Source organism: Tyto alba, unplaced genomic scaffold, assembly GCF_018691265.1.
Source record: "Tyto alba isolate M040663 unplaced genomic scaffold, T.alba_DEE_v4.0 Super-Scaffold_1, whole genome shotgun sequence".
Lineage (NCBI taxonomy): Eukaryota > Metazoa > Chordata > Aves > Strigiformes > Tytonidae > Tyto > Tyto alba.
In genome coordinates, this window is record NW_024881261.1 from 8,108,692 (window position 1) to 8,122,495 (window position 13,804).

At 42.0% G+C, this 13,804-nt stretch overlaps 1 protein-coding gene across 4 annotated transcripts in view; it reads right to left on the reverse strand.

Moving 5' to 3' along the window:
* The window catches only part of SLC18A2 (solute carrier family 18 member A2), a 31,750-nt gene extending 18,492 nt beyond the window's left edge, over window positions 1-13,258 (reverse strand). The window contains exons 1-5 of one of the 4 annotated variants that reach the window (XM_032988744.2): window positions 13,207-13,258; window positions 12,770-12,919; window positions 10,579-10,930; window positions 3,013-3,071; window positions 988-1,071 (exon numbers count right to left, since the gene is read on the reverse strand). In XM_032988744.2, the coding sequence (XP_032844635.1) occupies window positions 988-1,071; window positions 3,013-3,071; window positions 10,579-10,930; window positions 12,770-12,890 (616 nt within the window). In that variant the 5' untranslated portion in view covers window positions 12,891-12,919; window positions 13,207-13,258. Of the gene's footprint in view, window positions 1-987; window positions 1,072-3,012; window positions 3,072-10,578; window positions 10,931-12,769; window positions 12,920-13,041; window positions 13,143-13,206 lie in introns of those variants that run through there. The other 3 variants (XM_032988742.2, XM_032988743.2, XM_042791740.1) reach the window with 3 other exon arrangements.
* Window positions 13,259-13,804: the final 546 nt, after the last annotated feature.

Genomic DNA, 13,804 nt, shown 5'->3' on the forward strand with positions numbered 1-13,804 from the left:
ATCCCAGCCCCTGCCTGCTCCCTTAGCCACATTCCCACTACTCATCCAGGCTTAAATCTCTCTGCTGAACTAGCACACGTTGCACAGCTGCAAACCCATCTGAAGCATAAGGTGCTTTTTCCTCCCTGTTCAAATGCCCAGTCTGGGGCACTGCATCTCCCCAGCTGCCCCAAGCAGTGCTGCCCAGACATGGGCTGGATCAAAATCCCTGCAAAAGGAACCTAGGAGGAATCCAGCTGCCAAATTCATGTTAAGTTTTTATGGAGTGTATGTGAATCCTGCTTATAGGCCAGTCACACTTGGAAGGGGGAAATTTCCTAAGGAAGCCAAAGGACACATTCTTGACAAAATGCTGTATTCACCTCCCTTCCCAAGCCAAACTCGTATTTCTGCTGCCATCACAGGAAATTTTTCCAAGAAAAGACTGTGAAATGTTCTAATGTTAACAAAACATATTTTCTTCAGTCTCAGCCTCAGAAATAGTTCAATAATTTGGGCTGAAAATCCGTATTTCATTTCATCTACTAATTTAAAAATTATAACCTCATATTGGAAATCTGAGACAGGGAAACTGAGTCCAAACTGGCAGGCAGGATGGTAAGTCCTTGAAAACAACATTTTGTAACAGAAATTTCACTAACAGACAGAGCTGCTATCCCTACTATAATAAGTACCAACATAAGTTCCCGATGACCTTTAAAATGGCTAAAATGAATTTAAAATGTTGAAGACACAGATGCAGAAATCCCAGGGAGAGTGCAGTTCATTTAGTGCTCTACCTTACTGAAACCCAAATACCAAGGAAGTCCGAAAAGACATTTGCTTTTGAGCTACTTTATATGAAAGGGGCAGAAAAAAAAAATTAAATTGATTTAATTGAATATTTTTGCATTAATTATTGAAACTGCAGACAAAACACAATTCATAAAATTACTAAAAATGACAGAATCAGTGATCTGCATTTTATTTTATCATCTCTTCTCTCACCTGCCACTGAAGAACATGAGGAACCGACTCCTTGAAGGGACCTGGCAATAAATAGTAATGTGTAGCTTCCAGAGAACGCAAACACTACAGAAAAAAAAAAACAGAGGTAAATTTTTAAAATGAGGTTAACTCTAACTAGGTTAAAAAGTTAGATTTCTTGAAACTATCACAAAAACTTCATACAATTTAGTCAAGTGTTTACAGCCACTTATGCCACTTTCGATGCTAACTGCATTATCTTCTCTTATTGCATTTAGATGTGTCAGTGTTGAATTGCTCTCAGGTGTCTAAGCCTCCTGGTAACACTGAGTGCAAGCACACAAGCAGTTTTAACTAATTACTTAGGATTTAATTACATCCTACTTTGATTCAGCTGCACAGGGGAGTAACAAGACCTTTCTTTCTAGCCTTGCCTCCCCGCACAGTTTCATTGAAGGCTGCCCCGTCTGAAGCTCCAGGCATTCAGGGAAAGCAGGATTTAACACATGTGCACCCGTATGCATGCACACACTGATGTTTCCTCCAGTAAGTAAATGGGCAGGGAGAGGTTTTTACCCTGGTGTTGCCAGCTCTGCAGTAGCTGCTGTGCAGCACGGCTGGCTGAAGGTGCAGGGAAGCCAGTTCCACCCATTCAAGGGCTACAACGTGTTCCTGATCCTCCCAACAGCAGATCACCAGGGAAATTGCACCTGAGGAAGTGTGTCTCTATCTCTCCCAAACTGATTTTACCCTGAGGTCTGCTCTGCCTTTTAGAACAGAGCCTCTGGATACTGCACTCATCAGTCCAGCTAAATTCCCCATCCACAAGATTGGAAAGTAGGGATGTCCCAGAAACCCAAGCACTGTGACACGGTCAGCATCATTAAATCTCCAGTGAGCTTTTAAAAACTTTTTTCAGCTCCTATCTGTTGGCCACCCAGGGAATTTTGCCAGACAGGTTATAGCTGGGGGAAGCTGTTAGACACCAACTAAACACAAGATCCACGTGCACTTCTCCCACTCACTCTGTGACTTTGTGCCTCTCAGGCTTTTCACCAGGTCTTGCAAAAATCCCTACCCATGCTAACAGAGAAAAATCAAATAAAGGAGGAAAGCATGCCAGCAAATCAACAGTACCCCCGTTTGTCATGAATTAGGCTTACTACTCTTATCTCTATCTCAACCAAAATTTGTCTAACATCTTCCTAAAATCTAGAGTTGTCAGAGATTCTAACACCAGGTAGTCTTCTCCAGCTCATCAGTCCCTTTGCTGTTAGAAATATTTTCCAAATATTTAACCTAAATTTTCTTTGACACAGTTTTAAGCTCATTATTCCTTCTCTTACATACAGTGGACATGGAAAACTGTTCCCTTCCTTTTTGTCATAGATTCTGATCTGCCTGATCTGCCTTCTGAAGCAAACCTGGTTCCTTCATCATTCTTCCCAGGCTTCTAATGATCCTTGATGTTCTTCTCTGTACTCTTTCCATCTGGGCCACTACTTTAAGTGTCATGCCAAAACTGAACATAAAACACCGGCTGAAGCCTTATCAGTGTCATTTAGAGCAGACAAATGATCTCAGCTGACTTGCAGGCTATGTTCCTGTTTGCACATCCTACAGCGATGTTTAGAACCCTATGATACTGTTGACTAATATGCTATCCGTGAGCCACTGCAGCCTCACAATCTTTCTGATAAGCCCCTATGACATCTAGTTGTTAAGGACCCTGAAAAACAGCCCTCTCATGGCTATCAGGTTAAAACTGTCTGAGCATCACGGTAGGTTACAAGAACCTGAGAGGAAGGTTCAGCTAAGGAAGAGACTAGCCGAGGTGGGGTGGAAGGTGATGAATTCCTTAGAGCATGTTCACAAGAGTGCACTTGCCAAATGTCATCAGGACCACCATCCACATGGAGCAGCCACCCTTAAATTTTCCTTGGAAATCAGTCCCTCTACGTCAACAAGAATTCTTATGATAATTATTATAGATCATTTATTTAAAAGTTGCATCTGGGCTGGACCAAATAAGATGTGGACACTTACTGATTGTTGACACAAACATGATGCAGAAGCCAGCAAACAGTGGAATCTGGTAGCCTATTCTGGAAAACAAAATGAACATTCGCATTTCTGTGATTGTCTCACAGACATTTTGAGTTAGACATACTTACATGAGCGCATAGACTGCAAAAACCCAACCTGTAGTTCCTTGGTAGGCTTCGAACTATTTATTGTGGACCACATGATCAAATTTGTCCATGTTACAAATGCCGTTTCATCTGGCACAGCAGACTTTGTATCTGAAATCTCTGGAAGAAATCCTTCTCTCATTAGAATCTGATTGCCCTGTTCTTGTTCCACCATAATTGTTCCCAATAAAGCGCCTCTGGGCCTCCATGGGGTTGCCAAGGATACGAGAAGGGAAGATTTGTCTGGGCATGCTGAAGTTTGAAATATCCCAGTAGTGTTTCAATGCTCATCTGTTTCCATCCTCATGAGACAATGACTATAATGAGGCACGGTCAAACCAATGGCGCTTTTACTGGAAAAATTTGTCATCAGCTTTGTTGGGAGTTCTGGCTCAGCCAGCAGCACTGGAAGAGTCCCAAAGAGCCCGAGAATAATATTTTTGCTTTCCATGGATTTAGGAGTAAAAGTGAAGCTGATCAAAGCTTTCTTGATCAGCCCGCTTCTTCATTAGGATTCTAAACATCCTGTAGAAATGCCTGGTTGCTATAAATATTTTCAGGTTTCCAGGAAAAAAAATAATTTGTCTAGAAAGCAAATAAATATTTGAGCAGCTAAAACTGAAATTTCAACAAAAAATTTACAATATACTATTTTCCATGACATTAAAAATCTTAGAATCACAAACATGGGAAACTCTGAAGACAGTTTGTATATTCTATTCAGCACACTTTATTCACCGCTTTTTCTTTTGTAGGATTGTGTATCTCAAATGTATATACAAAGACATTATTTAATGGTCAAATTCTTCAACAATGGATGATGCTTTTCAAAGGAGTACTGATTGACTTCAACTCCCAATGAGTTGACAGTATTGGGCATTTATACTGGTACTATTGGATGAAGTAGGTCAATTAAATAATGTAATAGTCTATAATGGCCCTTTCAACTTTTAGTAATAGCAGTCGCAACATAGGTAAACCAAAATAATTATTCTGAGCTTTGTTTTTTGTTAATAGAATTTTTATACCATTAGTGACCCTGAATAATGGAAAACTCTCTGAAGTGCAGGGTTCAATGTTCGTTATATGTCTCATTGTAACATTTGTTTGGGTTTCATGAATGAAAGGAATCTACCATGCATACTTCTACACGCCACAGAAGTCTCTGATAAAGAATGATTTTACCTTAAATATCATCACTACATTAAAACATGACAAAAACACGTATTCTTCTAGTTGAAATTTGTAAGTGCATGTGACAAATATCCAGCAGACTAGTTACTCATGTGGTACTCATCTGCGCTGGTATCTCCAAAGCAAATGAAATCACTGGCACTATCACAGACTTCCTCTGTGGCTTTATGATAATCATTTTAATCTCTCAGCACCTTGACACCTGGAAGGGAATAATACTACCTTTTTTGTCTGATGTATTTAAAGTGGATGATTTTTCTAAGCTTGCCTCTTCTCTTGCTTTGTGTATAGTAGGTATTATACAATGGGATGATAATCTCCACTGATGTTTCTATGTACATGAGGAAATAAAAAATTATCTGTTATCAACTTCTTGCCTGCCTCAGAGCTGAAGTGGGCACTTCCCTTCCCGGTGGGCACAGGTAGAACAGGCCACAGAGAGTTTGATCATAATTGCTTTGATTTAAATTTTTCAGTTAAACAAAGCACTGATAGAAGTACAGATGAAAAAAACCCCTGCAAGTATGGCTACTCCTGCTGGTGAGCAATATCATCTTTCTCTGTGGTATGAAAGCAAAAGTAGAATGTCCTTATGCCTTCTTCCACTGCATAGTACAGTAGGGTTGTGTCTGTCAAGGCCATCCCAGAGGTATGGATGGACGCTGTGGGGGAAAAGTCTGATTTTAGTGCAGAAATCAATTCTTAGACTTGACACAGGGGCCATGAGACAGCAATCTGCTTCTGCTACAAGTACACTGAATTAAAATTCAGTTATTTGCATGAAGACAAATGCCATCCAAATTGGCTCCCACATTCATGTTTCCATCACTAGATCAGAGACATGGCTTCCTACACTTGGAAAGTTTCTGGTGATTGAAGGCTGTAAGAAAACAATTATTTTGGAAGACACTTTTAATGGTCAATGAAATATTGTTCTTAATTTTTGTGGTTGCAGATATTATTCTTCCTTTATCTTGGACAAACAGGGTCAGAACAAGGTGTGAAGCAATACATAGCAGAGGGTGATGAGGGCAGAACTGGAGCAGAACTCAGTCCTACTCTTGCTACCCAGCAGATCACGATGCTTTACCACACATTCTGAGGTCTAATGCATACCTTTTCCTTTACACAGAAATTAATCATTTCAGAACTAGACTCTGTGTGGGCACAGCTAGCCATTTCAGCCAAAGTCTGCATTGCCAGTGATCCATCATACAAACTGATGCAAAGGTATGCAGGCCAGCACAGGACATGCATTTGTGCTGAAGTAAAAAGTCTTTACAATCCTCTGAAAAGCTAAAAATTGCCAGGAGCTTCACCCACAATTTGGAGAATCAGGATTCTGGTGTGCTGCCCCTGCACGAGGGTGCTGAACCTCTAGAAGCTGTGGTTGCTCTTGCTCAGGGGAAAGTCTTACCCACATCCAGCTGACATTTAGTTAGATATGCAGATTGTCCTTTCCTGCGTAATCTTAGCAAACTCTGCCTCCTCCTGAAATAGCAGCACTAATTAGTTGGCAGTTGTGTTACCACAAATGTCTAATCTGCAGCTGCATTCCCTGATCTGTCCAGCAGTTATGAGAGAGCACAGACTGGGAGGTTCTGATGAACAATTACACTCTATAACATAAATAATCACAAGAAGGAGAGGCACTACCTGTAACAGCCAACTATTCAGTGATTCTGTCCCTTGGTCCTGGGCCATTCATGTTCTTGCCACATGTAACCTGTGAATGTGCAGTTTCTACTTCTTAGCTGTGACATGACATACTCCATGACAGTTATCTCTACATTTTGTCCCTCTGCATGTGTGCAACACAAAAGAACATTACAGCCTGTCTTCTCTTTCCTCATTACCACACTCAAGCATATAATTTTCTTGGGCGCTCCTTTCAAAACCCTCCAAGAGAATCCGAAGCACAGTCCAGCATGTTTCACCAAGGCTACCTGCAGAAAAAAAGTGCTTCCAATAGTATTTCTGACCTCTGAAAAAGCTGGAGTGGTTAGTTGAAGGAGAGAGGGGAAAGGCTTCCACTGATGGAGAATGCCTCAATTACTCCGTTTCAGCCTCATGTTGGCCCCAGATTGCAGAACTGCTTGGAAGTGGATTATACCCATTAACAAGGTTGCCCTACAATAAGACCACCAAGTGATGGGTCCTGTGCAGCAGTAAAATAAAGGTTACACTGACCAGGTTAGCAGCTGTGGATGATTAGAGCCTAACTATCCATCCATTACAGTGCTGCAAACCCCATGATTTCAACCTTCTTATACAGCTACACCGGTACCACTGTGAGCACCTTGTGTTAAGTCTGTCCTGGCTGGCAGTCTGGCTGTCTTCCTTACTGCTGGTGAAGACTGGGGAGGATGTATGGCAAGAAGAATATTTTCCTCGATGTTATGAATCGTTGAATGTGTGTGAAGGGAAGGAAAAATGTATAGGGTGAGCAGGGACAGGGAATGTGGGCCATGCGCTCTCCATCTCTGTGCTCCACGCTGTAGCACAGGGTGGGCAGAGAGGCTTTGTCCAACCTGTAGAACTGGTTATTTTAATCACCTGCCTAAAACCTGAAAGGAAATGAACTGTAACTAAGTAGTTACAAATGTTATTTATTTCTCTCACTCATTATTTACATGTGTCTTGGTCATGAACATATGGTCCTAGCCACTGTCTCATGCAAAGAAGTTCAAAGCTGTAGTCAGGCTGGTGTAAAAACAATAATTAAAATATCTGTTCAATTTTTAGTGATTTTTTAGGCCAATATGGATAAGTACAAGGTTAAACCTACATATTTTTTCAGATTGATAAAAAACAGCAGAGAGACATGGCAGGGGAGACATTTATTGGCTCTAGTGGACTGTGAGGCTAGCACAGCTGGGCTCAGAGCCTTGTTCACAGAGCTTGGTAAGAGTTTGAAAAAAATAATGGAGCAAATCAGTAGGTTATAGAAGGCACAGCAGCCTTTTGCCCACTCTCTTCACTGGAAAGGATTAGGCAGAGCCCTTGCCAGTGCATCCTCTTCACAAAGTGCCCTGTATCAAGTGCTGTGCTATTTGTGTAGTTTCTTAGCAATTTCACTATGAGGAAAAACATAATGTGTATCTGAGCCACAAAATCTTATCAGCTCTGCCCTGACACTGTGACACGGTGGGAAGTGTGTTGTTGACATCCTATAGCAATGCCATCACCTAGTGTTTCCTTTGCTAGGGCTTTGTTAGACCAAGGGAAAATTGTGTTTCAGGAACTGCAAACCACTTCACTAAGCCAGGTGTGTGTTTTGTCTGGTACACCATGGAAAGAGCTGGGCTTTGAATAAGAAGTAATTTTAGCAGAACTTACTTCTTGAATGAAACCAATTTTGAAGTTTATTTTTACAAATCTACACCCCCAGTAGTTATAGAAAAAAAAAGGGGAAAACAGCCTACAAAACTTCCAGAAAACCTAAAGTAATTACTGGCACAGACTCATATGAACAGAACATCCTGTTGCATCCTGTACAAACTCAAGCACTCAAAGCCAGTAATTCCATATTCAATTAACAATCTAAACTACTCTTGAACAACTGTATTTGACTGAAAAACAAAAGCCACGAACACAGTGTGCAATCTATTTGAAAAAAAAAAAAAACTTACTAGGCATCCTAACAAATTGTGCACGCTAATATTAAACTAAGCAACCAAATCTCCTTAAATTGTGATATTTTGCTGAAATTTTGCAAAATAACGACAATAACAATTATCACTAAACAGCTTATCGGTGGTAAGGAACAGTCTCTATAATGACAACTCAGTTATTTTCTGTTTCATCTATAATCACAATTTTCAGATTGCTTTTTTAACTGATCATATACATTGTTATTAGGAAATGCCAACTTTAGGGGCAGGGGGTTGCCAAGGACTTCTACAGTTAATTGATAAATGTGTTAACTGATATTTCCCACAAAACATTTCTCAGAAGAAAGGCAGATACTGGCACCAAGATACAAATAAAGCATGAAAGAAAACCATTAATCCTTAAATCTAATTTTGGGCCAGTTTGCCACTAAGGCACTCGTTTCTGCTGTATGAGAGAAGAGTCTGTCTCACAGGACACTGGGATGATGTGCGCCTTGACTTTTCCTCTCGCACTTCTCGGGCATCTGAGCTTGCAAACCGGCCCCTACGACTGCAGTCACACACTCAGCCCCACGCAAAAACCTGCAGGACGTTTCCAGGAGGAAATCTCAGCTCACAGCGCTAACGGTCACACCGCTGTGTTGCCAGCCCTGCTCCCAACAGGGAGGGGAGATGCTACAACAACATCTACTGCCCCATTGCCGAATCTAAGGACGTGTCACGCGTGTCCTGGCAGCCGGCTCCGGGGGAGCGGCGTTACCCCCCGCCCGGGCGGAGGCAGCACCGGGCTCGGGCCCCGGGATGCAGGGGCACACCGAGAGGCATCGGCGGGGACACGTGCCCTCTTGCGTCAGCAGACGTCTACCAAAGAAAGAGTGGAGATCGTATTTACTGTATGACGTAACCGCGCCTTTGAAAAATTCATCAGCAACGTGGAGCGTGTCACTGCCTTTCTCCGGGTTTGGCAGGTTGTGGAAATTATAACGCTAACAGAGAAAAGCACATATCAATAGGGCAGTAACTTTTGCATTTAGGAAAATCTAGAAGAATACCTAAAGAACTATTATGAAAATACTATTTGACGTTATGTTACTTTGCCTGTGGATGAGCTATCATACCCTCACAAAACAATACAGAAAATCCAGGTAACAAATATCTGTTTTCCTCCTCAATTTGCAGCAATATTTGTGGAAAAGTAATTTTTCAGTGGTGTGCTTTTATCTGTGTAGGTGGTATGCAGTAGGAGATAAGGTGAAATGAAAGAGAAATGAAACTGTCTATCTCATTTAAAGCTTTTGTGTTTAGATCGGTTCCACAGATTGAATACAGGTTTTGAATTCATATACTGTGAGTCAAATCACCGCTTAGTCCTCAGTTGGATACTCTTCTATCAGACTAAAATTAAACACTCAGGATATATATACATACATATATAAGCTGTTTAAATCTAAGAAAGGTAGTTTTGGCTTCAAAACCTGATTTATCTAGCATTAAAGTATGTTAGTTGTTTTGAGTACTGTCACATATGATATGCATTGACTGCTTAAACAAAAGTGTTTTACAAGGACAAATTTCTGCTGTATATTATTTTCTGAAAGGAAAACTTCTTTATAAAAACAGCTTAAATAAGAAATACGAAAATTAGTGACCTGACTAAATAAAATTTGGAGTTTATTTCCTGCAAAGACTGATCTCATATTCTGTTTAGGAGGACTGCAGCTGCTTCTGTGGGGAACAGTTACACAAAATTCTAACAATAAAATGAAATTAATTATTAACATCAAAAATTTAAATGAAATTATAAATACTTTTTATTCTCCATGTAAACAACATTAGTTCTTGGATTGGGGTTGGAGGGGTTGTATGTCATCGGTATTGGTGCTTATACCTCTGGTCCTGGCTCAAATAGATTTTCTGTAAAGTGCCATTTAAATGTATTTCATTCAAGGGATCATATATATGCAAGAATTTAGAGAGAACAATTCGAAGCCTGGGCTAGATCATGTACTGATGGGAATCTGTGATCCACTGAACTCGGTGACAGACATAGCACCAGCAAAGTTCAACACTTACCTCATTTTTCACTGAAGTCTGCATGAATTCCCTGCTGATTCTTACCTCGGACGACTCTAAATCATTGAATACCAAACTGCACCAAAAGCTGCGCATCTCTGGGAACAAGGGAGGGATCTGAACCTTGCCTACAGTTTCAGTTTCACGTTTGCCTAATGTGGGTGTACCAGATATATCATCAATTCATAGTGCGTTGTAAATGCTACATTGTAGTGTCTTTTGGCCACATATAACTGTATTGAAGACATTTCAACACCACTTCAGCAAAAGTTTCCATAAAAACCTGAGGTCTCAGGAGCTGGAAGAAAAATGTATGATACAGAATGTCTCAGATGGCTCATGTGCAGCTTACCAATTTATTTTGGAAAGGATGTAAGTGTTTAGAAGTGTTCACCAAATGTATTTCACTAAAATATTCCTCCAGATAGTGTGTCCGGTAAGCCAGGGCCACAAGAGAATTAAAAATACTTTGTTTGAAATATTAGTCTGGACTAAGACATCAATCTAAAATCCTGAGTGACATAGCAGAAATAACATACCTGTTTGTCAGTGGCCCTATGAAGGGGTTAGTGATTAGCTGCACTGTTGCTTTTGAAGCAAACAAGAGACCAACTTGAACATTTTCATTCAGCAGGTCCTTATCTTCCTTAGGGCAGTCAGATGGGGAAGGAGTCACAGTGACTATCATTTGTTCTGTCTGAGTATGATGCAGCTCTCTGGGTTGTGTCTTATCAGATTCATTTCCAGTAACCATCGTTGAGTTGTCGTAGTAGGAGAAGATGCTCTGAAAATTGTCCATCGTTGTTGAGACTACGTTAGGCTTAGTAGTCTGGATTTCTGTGGCATTTTTCTCATGTTTGATGCTGTAAAGGTAACTGGGAATTATTGGCACTGGAAAAACAAATAGAATATATTGGCATCTTACTGTCAGGTTATTTGTACATGGAATCACCAAATTTTCTTGTTTGCTTTGCCATTGATTAGGAAATACAAGCCTTTCCTACAGAGCACATTAGTAAGGATTTTGAACGGCAGAAACACAGACCTGAAATAAAAGTTTGCTCATGGGAAAAAGACACACCCATAACTCAGAAGTGAAGTTTAAAACAAAAAGTTCTTTTACATTAGTCTTTATTTTTGCCAGTTTTCATAAAGATAAGATTTTCTATACAGTTATCATTCATAAAACTAAGTATGTGTCAAAACCTATGTCTGAAAAGTCTCTTTGTTGTACATGACTGCACAAATCCATTTTTTACATGTATGGATTATATATATATCATGTTATAATACACATATTATAACATGAAAGATGAGAAAAGCATTGAAACTATTATTAAACCAAAACATAAAAAATGTACTAAAATGCATTTCTAAAATAAAGGACAAAAATATTGATAAGTAACAGCCATAAGAAGGAAAAAACCATAACAATCCCATATTAAGTAATCAGAACTAATGTGTTGATGTTTGCATATCTCATTTTTAAAAAATTTCCGTTGAAAAGATCATCTGTAAGGGACCTTCTTTATATGTTTTAGGATGTTAGATGCATTTTAATTTTATTAATATGTATCTCATAAATTAGCATTTCAGAATTTGTAAAAACAGATGTCATGTTTGTTAACACTAGTGACAGAATCATCCCTCGTCTTGCATCTCTTCCTGAAAAAGCCCACTCTTTCAGTAAGTCTGAAAACTAATAATTTCTAGGGCTTCTAACACACATATCACTGAAAAAGTAATTAAATGTTAATGACTTTGTAAGAAAGTATATTCATGTGAAAAAAAATGCAGAATCAACTTGCTAAAAATATGTATGTTTTTAGTTAAGGTCTACATTGTGGCATCAGCTTTTAGGCTGAAGTGCCCCAAGAAATTCAGGAGTCTGAGCCAGAAGCTGACACTGCAGCACGGTCCAAGAGCTGGCTCTGCACAGCCCCACTTGCTCCTGAAAGCAGCGTGAGCTTTCGTGTGTGCACGCACATCCACGAACCCACTAGCTTCTCTGAACCTTTTTCTTTAAATTCATGTAAGCATTTGAATACAAGGACTTCCAAAACTACCAGTGAAAAATGTTCAAGCGTTTCAGTTGAGTAGATTCCTAAATCTTGACACTACCACTGAAGGCAGTAAAAGTTGCATTTTTGACTTTGATCAAAACTTGGATTATTTTATTAAATCAACTCGTAGAAGTGTTCTTCTTAAAACCCAATTAGATAGTTTTCTTATTAACCTATCATTTTAAGACCAGTGTGGAGGAAAGAGGAACTATCTGAAGGAAACAGGCATCTCCAATGTTATCTAGCCTGTTGTTTCAGTTGCATGACCACAGGAGAAAAAACGATGATGAGCTAAAAATACTGTTATCTGTCCTTCTGTGAAGTATTAGTGGCGTTTTAATAGAAAAAAAAGAATGATGAAGACCTTTCTATACCACTCCTTATCCTGCAATTAACATCAAAAGAAAGAGAGACTTGGCTATGTGTGGCAGTGTGTTTGCACTACCTAGAATATCATCCCTCTTTCAAAAAAAAAAAAAAAATCAGTGCCTCAAAATGTTTCGTTTGAGAGCAGTAATCATGCATTGAGGGAGTACATCTGTCACTGGAGATTATTTCTGGCATAAATCGGGAGGGAAAAACAAAACAAAACAAAAAACAAAACAAAACAAAAAGAACAAAACAAAACAAAAAAAAAAAAAACCAAGCCAGAAACCTTTCTACCTACCGACTACCGTCAGCAGCATGTTGTCCAGGAGCAAGGCGATGAACACGATCAGGAGGATGAGTTTCCTGGACTGCCGGCTCTCCCGGAGCCAGCGGAGGAGGCTGAACTCGCCCCAAGCCATGGTCCCGCTCCCGGCGCCGCCGGCCCCGGCTGCAGACAGACAGACAGACAGACAGCGGCCCTTAGGGACGGGGCAGGGAGCCCGGGCGGCACCTCCGCGGCGTGTCGGAGCCCCCCCCCCAGCCCCCAGCCCCCCCAGCCCCGCTCCGCACCCCCCTCCGCACCGCACCCGGCCCGGCTCCAGCTCCCGGCGCAGGTCCCCGTCCAGCCGCCCGCTGCGAGCCGGCAGGGCAGGAGCGGGGAGGAGGAGGAGGAGGAGGAGGAGGAGGAGGAGGAGGAGGAGGAGGAGGAGGAAGAGGAGGAGGCGGAGGCGGCACCTCTGGTCCCCTTAAGCCCAGGGAGGGCTGGAAGCGGCGCAAGGGGCGGGTGGGGGACGACTCCCCTCCTGTCCCCCCCGCCCCGCGTAGTGATGCTCCGGGGCGGGCAGCGGGCGTGAGGGTTAGGGCTGCCTCCCTGCCTGCCTCCCTGCCTCCCTGCTTCCCTGCCTGCCTCCCTCCCTCCCTGCCTGCCTCCCTGCCTTGCTGCCTGCCTCCCTGCCTCCCTGCTTCCCTGCCTGCCTCCTTGCCTGCCCGACTCTCTGCCTCTCTGCCTGCCTCCCTGCCTGCTTCCCTCCCTGCCTCCCTGCCTCCCTCCCTCCTTGCCTGCCTCCCTCCCTCCCTGCCTGCCTCCCTGCCTTGCTGCCTGCCTCCCTGCCTCCCTGCTTCCCTGCCTGCCTCCTTGCCTGCCCGACTCTCTGCCTCTCTGCCTGCTTCCCTGCCTGCTTCCCTGCTTCCCTCCCTGCCTCCCTGCCCACCTCCCTCCCTGCCTCCCTGCAGCTCTGGGCTGCCCCAAACCCCCTGTGTGCTCACTAAGGTGTGCCAAAACACATACAGAGAGGAAAAAAGTCAGTGCTCATATGCTTCAACACTCGAGGAG